Source organism: Thunnus albacares, chromosome 2 (genome assembly GCF_914725855.1).
Source record: "Thunnus albacares chromosome 2, fThuAlb1.1, whole genome shotgun sequence".
Taxonomy (NCBI): domain Eukaryota; kingdom Metazoa; phylum Chordata; class Actinopteri; order Scombriformes; family Scombridae; genus Thunnus; species Thunnus albacares.
The window spans coordinates 33,864,509-33,881,369 of NC_058107.1; the positions used below are offsets into that span (position 1 = coordinate 33,864,509).

General features: G+C 38.6%; 1 protein-coding gene across 1 annotated transcript in view; it reads right to left on the minus strand.

Annotated features, from left to right (window-relative positions):
- The window catches only part of LOC122967288 (protein unc-13 homolog B-like), a 200,591-nt gene that overhangs the window by 45,510 nt on the left and 138,220 nt on the right, over nucleotides 1-16,861 (minus strand). The window contains exons 17-22 of the mRNA XM_044331849.1: nucleotides 16,064-16,205; nucleotides 14,488-14,657; nucleotides 14,200-14,315; nucleotides 13,029-13,192; nucleotides 11,359-11,509; nucleotides 365-433 (exon numbers count right to left, since the gene is read on the minus strand). Of these exons, the coding sequence (XP_044187784.1) occupies nucleotides 365-433; nucleotides 11,359-11,509; nucleotides 13,029-13,192; nucleotides 14,200-14,315; nucleotides 14,488-14,657; nucleotides 16,064-16,205 (812 nt within the window). The remainder of the gene's footprint in view (nucleotides 1-364; nucleotides 434-11,358; nucleotides 11,510-13,028; nucleotides 13,193-14,199; nucleotides 14,316-14,487; nucleotides 14,658-16,063; nucleotides 16,206-16,861) is intronic.

Genomic DNA, 16,861 nt, shown 5'->3' on the forward strand with positions numbered 1-16,861 from the left:
TATTTGGATGCTTTATCTCCCTATTTAGACCAATTAATAATTATATTTAAGGTCTTTTGAGGGTTTTTTCCTCTGATTATATCACTGACTGGTTTGTCTTTTTAATCTTTATCTAGAGGAACTCTGTCTGAGCACAGAGTGTTTTTAACATCAGCAACATATTGCAGGAAATAAAGCAGCCAGATGACAGCTGGAGAGTGGTAAAACTAAAAAGACAAACGTTTTCAATTTGGGACTAAGCTGATTTGTAGTGTTCACCAACCATTTCCTTTCCGTAAGAGCGAACGGGGACAGACATGGACCGAAGCCATAGATCTCTACGTAAAGAAGAAAACAGTAACAGGAGCTGAAAGCAGAGACTCACTCTGTACATGGAGAGGTCGATCCGCAGGGAGTTGTGCAGCTGATCCAGGAGTTTCACAAAACGATCTCTCTGTTGGAAAGAGAAAAGAAAGAGATTTCGCTCAGACTCCCGTGTGTTTGAATGAGTCTGAACATCTGTCCCTGTCTGGATAAATGTGTGTAACATGGAGATGGAGAGGCTGAAAATGATTTGGTCTGTGTTGAAATAGAGACACATTTCCTCTGCAAATACAAACTCCAAGTGGAAAAAAATATCATCAAAAGTCTGAAAAATATTTTGCAGGCTCTTTGACACATGACTGATGATTAAAAACTTTCCTTTCATGTTGGGGGAACAGAGTTTTGTTCTGCTGTCACACAACAAACAGATCTATCAACCTGTACAACAGCCTTCAATGCAACACAAAACGTGTAAAGTGTAAAATTAAATGCAAAGATATGATCCTTAAGATTTAATTCATTCCCATTATACATATTATTACATTATTTTTGTTGGCTAGCATACCCATGCAATGTATTTAAAATCTTTAATTGCCTTTCTATTTAATGGTTTTAATTGTTTCTGGTTAAGTCGCCTTTCCCACTCAGATAAGGTCCCGGGAAGCACTGGACCACCGGCTGTCCTGGGACCACCGGCTGTCCTGGGACCACCGGCTGTCCTGGGACCACTATCTCTTTCTTGGCTATCAGTGTCTCATTTCCAGATGTTTTGGATCTGGATCTTCATCCTCTGGGAGACACAGCCTCACCCCTCGTCTCTCTCTCTCTCTCTTCCTTATACGTGTATGAATGGTGTGCTGTGAGTTTTCTCCTGTGCGTGTGTCTGTCCGTTTCCCAGGTCTCCATGGTGATAGAGGATGTTGTATGGCTCAGGACTTATCTGTTTGGCAGCACATGGAAGTTGCTCGACATCCTCCCGATCAATCTATCTATAATTCTTTCCATAATGGAATTTTGCTTTCTTCGTCAGTTCCGTATAAATGAACAACACAACATCTATTGCATGTCTGTCCGTTGTGGAAGAGGGATCCCTCCTGTGTTGCACTTCTTGAGTTATCTTCTAATTTTTCCCTGTTAAAGGGTTTTATTTAGGGGAGTTTTTCCTTATTTGAATAGAGGGTTTAAGGATAGAGCCTGTACAGATTGCAAAGCCCCTTAGAGGCAAATATGTGATTCGTGATATTGGGCTATATAAGTAAAAACTGATTTGACTTGTTTAAAATTGCGTATCCATGTGCAAGGAACTGATGTATGTAGGTTCTGGATATAATATGGACAAAAAAAGGCCAGAACATGTGTGCATTTCACATAATGAGTTCAGTATCACCTTGTTGGTCTTCTTTACTGAAACGTGACATGATAAATTCTCTCAGTCTGTTTGATTGTGCTGCAACCAGATACTGTAAACGAGTGGTTCTCCCTATGTTGCATTTTTAACAGAGTAGTTACTCAAGGCGTGTTTGCTGCCCTCCTACCCGCGTCATTTTGAACACCTTACATGCATTTGGCAGCTGCTTTTGTGCATGACTTGCGCTGTGACTTACACACTAATATCTACGGCCTGCTCATCCGGAGCAATTTGAGGTTCAGCGTCTTGCTGGAGGACATGGCGACACGTACACAGGATGAGCTAGGCACTGCTTACATTTTGATTAACCACTATTTTCCCCCCCATATGTTTTTTACAACATGCCAATAAAGCAAACTGATATTAAGCGAGAGAGAGAGAGAGAGAGAGAATATTCTGGAGCGGTGGGAGTCACGACACGGTGCCTAAAATGAGTTTTGTGTGACAGAAAGAACATGGGGGAGGAAGAAAGAGGAGCTTGGTTTCTAGGCTGACGAGAAATTGGCAAAATTTTCCTCTCTAGGTTGCAAAAAAATTCAATAAAAACATTCATAACAACAATAACGAGCCACAAAAACGGTGCAATTTAATTGTACAACAGTTCAAACGTTTCCTTGGATATCTGTCATACCTCAAACTTTCACTTCCCAAAAAAGGTAGCCAGTCATGGTTGCATTGCAATTAGTTCATGCATTGTTTGCACACTGGAGAGGGTTTCCCTTTATTTTTATCTCAGGATGAAAGTACGAGCAGTGGCCAACATTAACTGGCACTAAGAGACGACTCAGAATTGCCAAATTCTAATCAACTTTTCAAAGACTCTTTCAACTCTGGTTTTGCTTACGTCTATCTAGATGTCCCATGGTGGCAGGAACAATGCTAACAGTGTGTGTGTGTTATGGCTTTTTTTGAGTCAGGAGAAACAAAGGAGAAGAGTTTGGTTTTTGGATGAGACAAAATGAGTGGAAGTGAGAAAATCCCCTAATGCTAACTTATACAGCTAAATACAAAAAGCACAGCCCAAATCTTAAGGATAAGTCTGGAGATATGGTTTATTTCTTTACTGAGGAGACTGAAACCCACAATGAATTGATCCTACTAACAAGAAGTGTCTGTGTATCCAAAGCTTTGTTGTGCAAAAACAATTAAAAACACATTAATGAGCCACACAGCTGCACCGGATGACATGTTCCTTCATTACTATGAACATGAGCACTGTATTTTTGTTTCACTCAGTCCCACAGACACAGTCCCGCTGCTGTAAATACTCAGCCGCTCAGCTGTTTAAGACAATTAGTAACCCTCTTTCTAAGGGATGTACAGATCTGACTTATTCTCTGCAATACCGATTCAGATACATCAATTTAGATAGATGTATCTGTAAGGTAACATGAGGGACTGCTGTGGTGCTTGAAACTGAGTTGGCTGCTTACTGTGATGAATTAATGAAAGTAACTGACAGTGGAAACGCATTTTGGTAATAATATTGACAAAGAAATTGTATTTAATGTGGATCGATTACATCTAGTCAATACCTGAACCACTTCATAGTAACGATATCGATCCAGTGGATCTGATCGCTGCAAATTTTATTCTCTTTTAGTAGGAACAAATGTTCTTAAAGGCTGAGTGCCACAGACAAGTCTGAGGTCATAAAGCACTTAGAGACCGGTACTGCCTCATTGGTTTGATCTCTTTATGGGATGCGTTAGCAATAAGAATATCACCAACCTCATCTTTAAACATAAACCTTGAGCCTGAACCTGAACTCTAAAACCAAGCCTTAACCATGAAGATATCCTTAGGAGTTTTCAACCTCTAGTAGTGTTATGGAGTGTGCCCTAAATTTCTTTGTCTTGTTGGCAGTAATACACAGAGAAACGCAGCAATGCACAAAATGCAGAGAAGAAGAAGACTGCTAACAACTACATATGGATGTAGACAATGCAGGTTTCTAAAATGGGGCTTTATGAGTATTTCATTAAAATGCATTCAACACTTTTTTTTAGATCTCAAGGATACATATATTATTTGACTCAATTAAAAAAAAAAACTTCCTCACTCACAAGGTCTTAAATCCAGGAAATACACACACACACACACACACACATACACACCTCTGACCTAAAAAGCTTGAGACAAGAATAAAACCCCATTTATGACCTTTAAAACATAACACATTGTCAAATAGTCCTTCCCTGCAGCAAGGCCATCCGTGTCCTCACCACACACACACACACGCCAGCATGCACACACACACACAAACACACACACACACAAACACACACGTACACAGCATCAGCTCATACTCTCACATGCAACTATATGAATTATATCTGTAATTGGTTTCACTCCCCTTGTTTCCTGCTCATCCACATACTGAGGGGCAGGTTACTCCCTTTAGATCTCCTGCCAGTGATTCTCATCCTAGAGTTCATGAACTTCCTGTCCTCTGCTGCTGTGACACCATTTATGCGATCATTAAACCATTTGGCTTACAGTATGTCCCAATTCATCAGATGCGTGATATATATTTCTTCTCTAATTGGTAATAATTTATAGTTTAAACCTGAAGGCTACACCTAACAATTAAGTAAAGTAGCCTGAAGGGGATAATGGAAATTAATTCAAACTTAACCTTTTTTTGCATTAAAGCGAGCGATCGTGTACATTTTTCTTGGTGGGATTTTTTTTGTTGTCACTCAGTGTTCATCACCATTAAATAAACCTATGATAGGCCTTTTCATGTTTTTTTCAGGGGCTTAAATACACCAAAATCATTCAGTTATTATTGGTGAGAGCAGTTTTTGTAATATATTATCATTGTTTTATTGCCTTTCTGTCCTCTTTTTCTTTTTTTTCTCTTGTCCTGCCTGCTGTCATCCAAATCTTGTATGACATTACTTGATCAGTGGGCGAACATCATGTCTGTTTGTTGGTACTTATTTGATTTTGTCATACTGTACCCGTCATACCCCCTGGCTCAGTTACAATAAGATATTGTAGTGATAGTTGGTTGTTAGTCCAACAAAACTACATCTTTTCTCTTTCAATCTGAAAGAAATCCCCCCTCACAGCGCTAACAACTGATGTAACCCAGCTGGTTTCAACACAGCAGCTTCTGTTTCCCTAGTGGAACAGGTGCAGAATCACAACAAGCTAATAAATACTATTTGAAACAAGTTGCTGAAGGCAGATGACATTAAATTGTCTTGGAGGAGACAGCATGTATTGCTCTGGTCCTGGATGAACTGTTGCCCAAAGCAGGAAACGTTTCAATTACATTAGCAAAACAAAAGTTGGTGACAAAATGTCATAGCAATTTGGCTGTGGGACTCCATGTGTTGGGGTACATTCTAATAATTTCATGTTAGATGAAAATTATTGACAGTACAGTCACGTGGGAGAACAGTTGCAGCATATTTTTTCCTTCTACAGTGTTTGGTCAAATTGCCCCACATATTATCGACAAAAAAAGGCAGGAAGCACAATTCAAGCGAGCGCTGATAAAAGGCTGACAACAGTACAAAACACAACTGCACTTAGCAGCATATGCTCCTGAAAACAGGCTGGTAGCTCAGCACAAATCATTATTGTCACCAATACTGCACCTGTTCTCCCTCTCAGGTGGAGTCAAATTCAAGGCAAAAAAAATTTTAACACATTTTTTAAGCCTGAATGAAAAAGGCACTTCAAAAACGGAGCAAATCTAGATTTTGGTATTATCAAACAAAACTTTGGGTTACTTAACATAATCCCTGGTTCTCTGATAACAGATTGAGGTGTTTCACTATGGGAATCGCCTCGGCGTGACCGACTATAGAAGCTCCAATGACACCAGGTCTGTCAGTGACATTAAGGTCGAACTGTGCTTTTGCTGCTGCTCAGATGTTTTTTCAGACATTGCTGAAGTTCAGCTCAGTTCATCTTCTGTCTGAAACAGGTTGTTTTATCTCCTGTCTCTTTAAGACCCCCCTCCCGATGAGCCCACTCTGTTCTTCTTCTCTCAGCAGACCTCCAGCATCTCCGGAGGCTACGAAAACAAACAGTAGTAGAAGGATTTCACTTCTTTGGAAACTTCTCAAATACATCCGTTCATGTTCAAGCCTGAATCGATCATGCACATGGAACAACCTCAGCGACAAAGGCCGTTTGTGGGCATGTGCAAACAATCTGACATCACCACGATGAGGACGTAGAGGGAAACAATGCAAACCAAGCATTGGAGCAGGGTGAAGCCCTGGCTTTTGACTTACAGGGTAACATTTTACATTCACCTCAAGTTTTGGAACTTTGACCATGTTTAACATAGACACCCAACATTTTCATCGTATAAAATTACAGAAAAATCACTAAAATTACTACTACTACTGTTTAAGTAGCAGTTTCACCAGCACTGCCTGTGGCTCTCAGGTGTGAAGGTGTACATTATAAAGGTGATGGGACATTACTGAAAAGGATGCTCAGTAACTACTCCCTGAGAAAGTATTTTATGGTAAAAACAACCAAAAAGAATCCAGTGAATAATGTTTGTTGCCACTGGCACTGCTGCATCAATAGTTTCCCTCCAAAGAAACAGATGGGAGGGGTGAGATGCTTGCATGTCTTTGTTCTCCTTGCTCTTGCACACACACACACACACACACACAGTCTGCATACAAACAAACAAATCCGCACACCTGTACAACATAACAATGTCACTAAAACTGTCAGTGCCAGTGACATGATTTCAGAGGTGAATTATGAAGAGCAGTAGAGAGGAAAAACAGATCGATGCCATGGCCTCTTTTACAGACACACGCAGGGCAGGGCAGAGACGGAAGATGAGAAGGAAAGAGGAGAGGCTGAAGTGAAGTTTTGCAAATTAGGAAATGATCTTATTGCCATGGCAACAGGTGGATTGAAATTGGTTTGGTGCAACACTTAAGCAAAAAGGCAATAAAGTCCCAGAAAAGAAAGAAGGGCGTGAAATAATGTTTTTTGAGGTCTGACTGGGAAGAACCAAAGCAACACCAGAGAGGAAAGAGAAAGACAATAAAAAACAGACAGATGGAGCACAAAAGATACTTTGAAGATTCGTTTTGTTATTCTAGGCATGGTACATACTGGGGGAAGATGACAAATCAATAACAGGCACACCAACAATAACAAAAGAGTTGATGCGATAAAAGAATTAATAACCCCCTTCAGAAAAACAGTAAATAGTTACAGAGTATAGTAAAGAAAAGTTTATTGTTCCCTGAAAAAAAGACAATATCAGCTGTCTGAGACCAGACGAACCTGGAGACAACATCTACTGACACGTGTTCATTGAAAACATTCTTACAAGGTTCATACTCAGGTTGACGCTAACTGTGCAAACTTCATCCTCTGAGGAAGACCACGAGAGACTAGTGAATGGACCTTGAGTTAAGATTTCTATGTCTTATTTTAAGTGTCAGATATGTTACAGTATGTTTCCAAAGAAACATGAAACGTTGTTATGTTTGTTCTGTCACTTATTCTTCATTGATTTACTGTAATATGTGGTCTTAAGTTTCATTATATGTATATATATATTGTAAAAGTTCATAAAAATGTTCATTACAAAGAAACAGTAAGCTTTCATTTGATGAAATGCTTTGATAAAACCTTATGACTTATTGATAGAGGTTTATAAATATCTTAATAAACTATCAATGATCTCATACAGATAATTTGGTAAACACACAATATACTGCAGTTCATTCTATATGATTCAACTCAGCCACTCAGTTTCAATAGGATATGATCGTTTGACTTGTTTATGACTTAAAATGTATTAGATTTGAGTAACTTAATTTACAAAAAGACATTCATATTTCATTATTTTTTATTTCAAGTGCTGAATCAGAACTTTTTACATACTGACTCATGACATACTTTTTTTTTTTTTTCCAACTCGTCCCCAAGGAAGACATATTTTTCACTGAAATGCTCTACACTGGGTATTGTTTGCTTTTATTCCTCATTCTGTGTCATCTCACTAAATTTGGCTTTTTAAAAATGCTATATGAGTGGATATAATTGTAATATATAATATACATATATATACACAATATATATATAATATAATTGTAAATAAAACTGCTTATGGCTTTTTTAAAATTACTTTTATCTTCTATTTTATTTTATTCTTTTGTCTTCATGCCTGTTTATCTAATATGAAGCACTTTAAATTGCATTTTGTTTTATAAGGTACTATACAAATAAACCTGTCTTATCTTATTTATTAATAACTGATACGTTAGTTAATGGTTTAGACTTCACTGGTGAATCAATTTAATAATCCCATATTCCATATTTTGGGATCATTTATTTTATATTTGAAGTCAAACATCACTTAATAGTCATTTCTTAGTGTGTTCTCTCTAGACTACAGTGTGATGTGTAATGAATTAATTCATACATTAATTCCAGCTGAGTCGTGCATTAATTACTGTCAAGACGTTTAAGTGTTACTGATGTTCTCTATAATCAAACTGGGAAAGAGATTTAATGAAACAGTTTTTTTCCTATTTGCCACATAAAAAAATGACTCAATTCAATGAAATTTAATGGGACAAAGAAACTTATCAACCTATCCGACAGGGCTTATTACAAAGCCGACATAGACCCGAACAGCTGTAACCTGCCTGTAGTGACAGAGAGGAAGAGTGTCTGCATCCACATGACCCATCAGCAAGAACACGCCGCCTGCAGTCGCTCGTATATCACTGGAGTCTGAGTGCAACCAGTAGGGTTACTGAAGTCGGCACTATTGGCAAAGATCCCAGGAGTCATTAAGCTCGGCCTCTAGCTGTCATTGCCCCCCCTCCTCCTTCCCTCTCCTCCCTCCCTCCCTCCCTCCCCTCTCCAACCTTGTCTTTAGCTCCAGCGGGGCCCACGGGCCGAATTTAGACCACTGCGAAGTTCAGAGCTGTACCAAAGGTCCCACAGTGATAAGAAATTACTATTTAATGAGGAATATTATTAGCAGCGTAAAAAGGACGCCAACCGGCTCTGTACAGGTCAGTAGCATGGATGTGTGTGTGAGACAGGTCCTTTGCAAAACTTCAAATATTATAGACTACCTGGGTCACCCTCTGAGGGATGACTTTGTGACACTACTGACACTACTACAAACAGATAATGGGCCTCATGCAAAAAATCACTCGTACAAATAGATTTGTTAAGAGGCACGTACGAGTGATTGGAGACAATTTGTGGCATTCATCAGTTTTCTCGTACTTGTAATTTTCTCTAAGGTACAAACAAAATTTACAAGTGGTTCAGATCTGTCGTATGAGTCATGAACAGACAGCGTCTGACTTTCTTTACAAGGGGAGAAACATTTGTTTGACTTAGATTATAATCTAAATTTGATATGAAATCAACTAAAATAAAATATATAACTAAAACAAAATTAATATTCTGTTCACCATATTATCATTATCATAGTTTGAACATTTACTGAGAAATTGTTTAGATTTTATGATTTTTATTGGCATATTTTGGCACAGCAACTTCTATATTTCAGTAGTAGCTGGAAACAGCTGCTTCAGGGTGTTTCTGCAGGTCTTTCCAGTATCATTTTGTGTTGCAGCTAATGGTGTAACATCACCTACTGTGGACTATAATATTATCTCTTCTAATATCTCTCTGACTGTCACATCCCTTGATCCCCTTTTTGTAACATTTTTGTGAATGAAACTTGCCCACAAATGGAGCAGAACTAGACGTCTTATATTATATTATTATTATATATTTTCGGGGCACTGCTTATGCTAATGATCCATTCTCACAAACTCATAAACAGGTGACATTCATCAGGCTGAAACGAGCGATTTACGACAAGTTGGGGCAGTTTAGAGAGTTTGTTGAATCCAACTTCCTACAAACAAAACTATACTAAGAATACAAAAATGCTTCCCTCTATAAATGTTCTGCTCCTTTGTTGATTTAGTGTCTTTGATGTGGTTTAATTTCGACTCTTTTTGGTGAGTCTGGGTCTGTGTTCTGTGCACGAAAGCCAATTTTCCAGTTTTGAACTTACGGGCAGACCCGTGACCTCTTCACATGCCATTACAATGATGAAAAGCTATTTGTGTATTTCTAAATAACCATATCAAGAACAAAAAAAAGCCTTTTCCAGTGAATATTTGGCTTAGCTAAACACAGCTTGACAGGCTAAATGTGGAATTCATCCGAGAGAGAACATGAAAATGTCATGTCTCAACGTAACCTTTAGCACCAAGACATTTTAACGTTCGATCGTATCTACAATTATCTGGAAGAAGACAAACAAATATCAAAGTAAACATGTCATCCACCGAGAATAAAGCAGATCCTCCCGAGGCAATCTTATATCACTGTCCGTCTTTTGACCTGTAATTGTGGTGCTTTGATAACCATGTTTGAGAGACTGATGGCGTTCTGTTGTGAATGTGCCATTTCCCAGCATTCATCAGTATCAAATGACTAATGTCTGAGAAATCAACTGAAATTAGTCACTGAAAGACAAAGGATGAGTGAACAGAGCAGACAGACACAGAACCAGCCTATAACCCCTTAAAAGAAATACAAGGAAATGAGTCTTCTACTTGTAGTTATGCAGCCTGTTCACACACTAAGGCTGTTTTTCTTACTGCAGTTCAAATCTGTGTGTTTATCACTGGCTGCTGTGCTGCATCACAAGCTTTGTAGTTGTGCCATCGTTGAAACACATTAAAGAAACATGCGTGGCAGCTACAAAAATAAAAAAATACTGCAATGTTGAGGCTGCCTTCAGTAGTTTAACAGTCCACTGAGCAATGTTTTCAGGAATAGTTTGATATGGTGGGTTTCCAGATCGCTCTAAATTTTAGTTTGACAGGAGTCGACTTACTTTATCTGTGGCTTTAATTAGCTTGCTAAGCTAACTAGATTACAAGCTACTTTAGCAAACTTCTGTAAACACTTTCACTATCTGAGTAAACCTGTCCAGTATTCTTATCAGTTTGCCTCTTTTTGTAAGTCTTTCTGTTAAAGTGCACACATTTTTGTGTCGTGAGTATTGATGTGAAATCAGTCGATTAGCTAACTACTGTTAGTACCACAAATCAAACAAATATATCAGTGATAAAATAATTCCACAATGACCGATAACAAGCATGAAGAAACACCTCCACTGCAGTCTTTCCAAGTTCACGTATAGATTAATCCACCAATTTAGCATTGCACTCCCATAGCATTGTCTGACTCATGATGGACAGTTTTTTTCATTTTCAAACTTCATGCAGGTCCTTCTTTAGCCAAAAAAAAAGTCTTTATACAGCTGAGTTTCCATTTAAACTATGGCTATCTGGTGGAGCCTTAAAACAACTCAAGCAGCTCAATGATTATCAAATCACCTGTTTCCTGTCCATTGCGATTTTTAAAATTGATGCAAGTCGTTTGAACTGAAACTCAATCACCTGCTGATGTTGCTCAGTCATCAAGATGTATTACATCACCTGAAAGTCTGCACTAGAACTATATCTTACAACCTATCAACAGGTGACACTTGGCAAAAATACTTACAAATGGTCTAACTGGGCGAAAGGATGGATTGTATTGCAATGATACGTGTTTATATATGTTTTATTTCTTCGTATCTGGTAGTTGCTTACCCCAAAGTTGGAGGCTGCAAATCTGGCTGGAGCGGAGACATTGGTGGAGGCTGTGGGGTGGGCGTAGAAGGCATTGATGTTGGCCAACAGGGTGCTCATCACTGCTGGCACTCCTGACAGCATGTACTTAGAGGACAGGCAAGAGAAATGACTGAGGAGGGAAGGAAGAGAGGGAGGGGAGGGAGGGGGGTGTCAGAGAAGAAAGGAGGTGAGCAGGTTCGAAAGGAGGACAGTTTGAAGGCAGTAAGAAGTTTAAAAAGTCAGGATAGAGAGGGAGGGCATTAAGGTGGGGTTATGATGGGAGGAAGGAGGAAGGATGAGACAGGTGGAGACAGAAGGAAGGAGGAGTTGAGAAGAAGACATAAAGAGGCCAGAGAGAGAGAGAGAGAGAGAGAGAGAGAGAGAGAGATCAGAAGGAGGGAGGCGGTCGTAAATTACAGAGCAGAAGGAAGAGGATGCAGGGATCGGATAGAGGGAGGAAGGAAAGGGTTGGGCGTAATTGGGAGATGAGAGAGAGATGCAGAGGTGGGAGGGAAACACAAAAAAATGAATTAAAACAATCTTCAGAGTTGGTTTTACAGACAAATCTTTAAATCAGATTAGCGTCTATGTAACAGAAGTTACAGGTTTCTGTTGCGTCTGTGATGAAACTCACTACAGAGCTCCGTAAAGCCGAAGGGGAGCTGCAGAGTCGCTGATAATTCTGATGTAATTCTGACTTGACACATTGTTATTGTAAAAATTATCGATCTGAATACTATGTTCAACTCCAGGGTGCACGAATACAACTGTGTAGCCAAAAGCAAGGCAAAGAGAACAGTGAAAGTTATCAGACCATTCACAATCTACATCCTACATCCATTCAAATGTTTTCACACAGGTTTCATGTCATGTTGTGTTATTAATTTGTTTGGATGAATTATTAACTCCAGAACATAAATAATAAAAAACAACACCTGCAAGGGTCAAATGAATATGAAATTTGCCAAGTTTGTTCTAGCGGAGGAGCCAAAATGTTGCCAAAATGCAATGAGTGTGCAGTCAGAAGTGAAAGGTCTATAATGGCTACAGTGCATCTGACTCTTTCAATCACCATTTTCATTTGGCCGCGTTATTGATTGGCTCATATTCCCATTTCCACTGGGACGAAGTCTGGGCCATTTCTGCTTACAACTTCAATTTACTCAAAGCTTCCTGGTATGATTGTGTTATATGATTTTGTTTCTTTCCAACGCACAAAACATACTCGTAGACCTTTCCTATGTCCCCTTAAGGTCAAATTACAACGTTATTATTACAACATTATTACTGTAATTAACCCTGTGTGTGTGTGTGTGTGTGTGTGTGCGCTCATTGAGTCTTTCTCTCCACCTGCCTATAGGGATCCAATCAAACTGCTGGGAAATCTCAGAGGTGACAGGTCATCATTTCTCATTAGAAGAGATAAACTAATTTGCATTCTGTTTATAGTTCATGACAACTCCGCCCACCTCTCATCACACACACACACACACACATACAGGCTAACAAATACTAAACACAAACACACAAATTTGAACTATTTCCTGATTTGATTTAGCCATACAATCAGCTGACATCATAACCTGTTGGATGAATTGATTGCTGCAGGATACAGTAAACCTGCATTACATTAACATTAGTGAGCTTACGTCATGGCCTGGTAGATGGACTCTATCCCGTAACGCATGGCGAACTCATCCACGATATCCTGCTGCACCTCGTCAAAGTAAACCTTCCACGCATCGTCTCCCTTCGCTGCCGGGATCTTCACCACGCCGCCCCCCTCTATGTCTGTCGAGTAGTGGAACGTGTTCTAGACAGAAAGAGAACAAGTAAAAATCAACGGCGCTCATAGAAGGTGACAACAAGCCGGGAGTTTCAATCAGTTATTCACAGAAACATCATCATACAGCAGTGAGCTGAGACGCTCTGGCCTCATACTGTCGAAAAAGGTTGAAACACCCAATCAGGTCACTTGTATATATATGTATATTACATATATTCAGACATCTGGAACATGTCCCTGTTGAGTGTTAATATTACTTTCTATTACTGTTGTTTCTTGCTCATTGGAAAAAATGTCTGCATTTGGGAACTTTGTTAATTTTCTCTCTTTCACTATGAGCAATTTAAAAGATTCGTGTAAACTGACTGTCACTTTTAAAACAATTGGTCACAATCAAAACAGGTTTAGATCAGAACTCAGATCTGCTAATCCTCAAAAAACTCCTGGAGGAAATATTTATTTATTATTCCATTAGAAGAAGAAATGTTCTCTGTTTTGGTCTCCATTTGATTGAGTACACAAACAATAAGTCAATCTATTGATTCACTATTGACAGAAAATTAATTAACAACAATTTTAATAACAATGGTTTCAAAGTCATTTATTGAATAGAAATGCCAATCATTCAACGGTTGTCAAATTTGAGGATTTTCTTCTTTTTGTCTGTTTTATGTGTTTGTAACTTGAATATTTTTTGGGTTTGTTGACAAAAACTGATATGAACAAAACTAAAAGAAACTTAATGAACTTGTGATGGACATTTGACACACCCAATAAATCATTTATTCAAGTATTTTATCAGTTAAACTATAATAAAAACGACATATCTTGCTGCCTCTCCGGTTGGTCTCGACTGGTTTTCACCTCTTTATTATAGAATCAAATAAAGTGCTTATCTTATCTGTGATAGATATGAACACAGCCAGAAGCCAGTCACTGCTAGACTTCCTATTTACAGCTTATTACTGAATGTCTGCGGTAAGTTTTCCCCATTACAAGTGTGCAGTACATTTGTGTTTGTGTTTGTGTGTTACCTCATGAAGGCATGTGTACTGCACGTGGTAGGGTGCCACCTTTTCCTCTCCCTCGATCTCCACGCTGATATGAAGACGAATGGCACCAGACACTGCCGACTTATCTGTTCTCTTTTCTGTGAGTGGAGACAATTACAAACAATTACTGTGAAGTGATACGTTCTGAACTTAAATTGGAATCCAGATCTAAGACGACAACTAAAAGAGTGAGAGCTCCGACTGCTGTGCTAATGAGCAAACGCACACATAGACACACAAATAATCTCGTGGTTCTGAACGACAACATACCCAGGTTGTACCAGACGTCCATCTCTCCGCTCAGCGTTCGGACCTCGATGATGCTCTGGCCCAGGAAGTCGTCAGATTCCCTCTTCAGGCGCTGCTTCACCCGAGACTTGATGTCATCGTCTTCATCCCAAACCCGCAGCTTGATACGATCTGATGAGTTGTGGCACTCGCTGTGAAAAAAAGGGACCGATAGTTAGAATAAACCGATACGGGTATGATGGAGTATACGGTAAGTTTAAATATATTCACTATAAAAAAAAAAGTTTGTGGTTTGGTGTTTTTTACTTTTACTATGCTGCCTGATGTATTTCCTGTGTTTTTTGGTCAGTTTACACAGCGCACATCAGAGTTCCTTTGATCAGTAAATACAGTATTAAACCAGTAAAGCGATATGGTGTAACACTGTAATCCTTTTTGAATATTAACAATAACTACTTTATTTAATTTTCTAGTACTTTAAATTACAAATTACAATGTGACAGTACTGAAAAGTACAAGCACAAACACAGTGTACTTAACTACAGTTTAGATTTCTGTATTGTATGTTTTGCTCCACCGCATTTATTTGACTGCAAAAATTACTTTACATATAAAACTTTACTTACAAAACATTGTAGTGAGTTTAAAATATATAAAACATTATTATAGATTAAAGTACCCAATAGTATGTAATGTATAGCCTGACCGAGCTCTGTACCAATATTGATATTTCAGTTTATAATATCAGATGATATACTGGTTTATATTAATTATCTTTACACAACATAAAGTATACATTTTTTAACACTTGTGAGCAAGAAAGGTACTGGGAAGGATGTTTTACAGTTAAAAAATAAACTCGTCACTACTCTGGTGGAGAAATCATAGATCAGTGAGACTGTTTCAAATATCTTTTTTTGTACTTCAGTTTATCAGCTGATATATACACAAATATATATATATATATCTGCAACAAGCTCTCATATAAAGTAGTTAACATTAGCTCCACCTTGGCCTCCACTTGACTACATCAAAATACTTCTTATATGTTAAAAATCTGTGATAGTAATGTAGTTATATAATATATGCAATGAAAAACAATGGAGGTGAATGGATCACACAAATACGATATATATACATTTATAATAATATAACACTCTAAAAGGGGCCAATCTGCAAAATTAGTACTTTTACATTTAATACTTCATATTTTGCTGATAATATTGATACATTGAGGTATTTCTACTTTTACTTGAAGGCCACATACACTCTCGCAGGTGTTTTACAGGACTCCGTGTACTAATAAGTATGATTTCGTGTACTATATTCCACAACAAAGCTAACAGGAGAGTGCAGGAGATGTCAGTCAAGCACAGTCTGTACATGCCCACAAAGTCCTGAGAGGAGGTCTAATCGGTGAAAATAAGTAAAAAATCACCTGTCTAGTTTCACAATGGGTGTGCAGGGCCTTTAAAGTAAGAATCTGAAACTCTCTTACACTAACGCGAGGTGACCGTGACTCTGACAGTTTCACTGCACTTTGATGGACGTCCAGCTGAGCTCTACAGCTGAAAAGAAACTAACAAGCTGAACTTACAAGCTGAACTTTTCTTCCCAGACTGGGTTCAGGTTGCCATAGATGGTCTTTGTTCTCTTCTTGGTCTTGCCGACTTGGATGGTGACATACGGATCACTTGAGCCTGTCCTGTCCTTGGCCTGGAGACCCTGCGCACTCAAAACTGATAACACACACACAAACACACACACAAAAATAGAGAGAATGACTATGAAAATTGCATAAGAACAACAAACACCTACTCATTACCATCATGTTTCTATGTCTCATTCACACACACACACACACACACACACATACACACACCATAACTCGAGATATCACCCACATAGTTATGCAAAGCCTCGTAACACAATTCTTATGACTCACAGGCAGATGTTGGATAACAACGTTTATCGCAAAATGACTTAAGTGCAACAAGTGGTCAAAGGATTCTCTAAAATGACTTGGACTTGTGACAAGCTCTGGCTTTAAAGGGAAAAAAACTGTCATAATAGACAAAGTGCACTTAAATTTGAGTGTGATTTTTTAAAATGCTTTGATGAATTAAGAATTTCATTATTCTTCACTTTGTATTTGGCATATTGTTTGAGCTCCACTCTGTCAAAAATAACAAATCAACAAATGAAAATAAGGAGCGGTTTCTGTGACACTTTGGCCCAGACAGCATTAACACAATAAATGTGTTTGCCTTGAAGACTGTCTGTCTGATTCAAAGGGGCAGAAAACCGATTTGATAGATGGAGATTACAAAGCTTATGAACTGAGTCTGGACACATTTCTTTTAGACGTAAGCCCGACAGGCACCGTGAAGGTTGT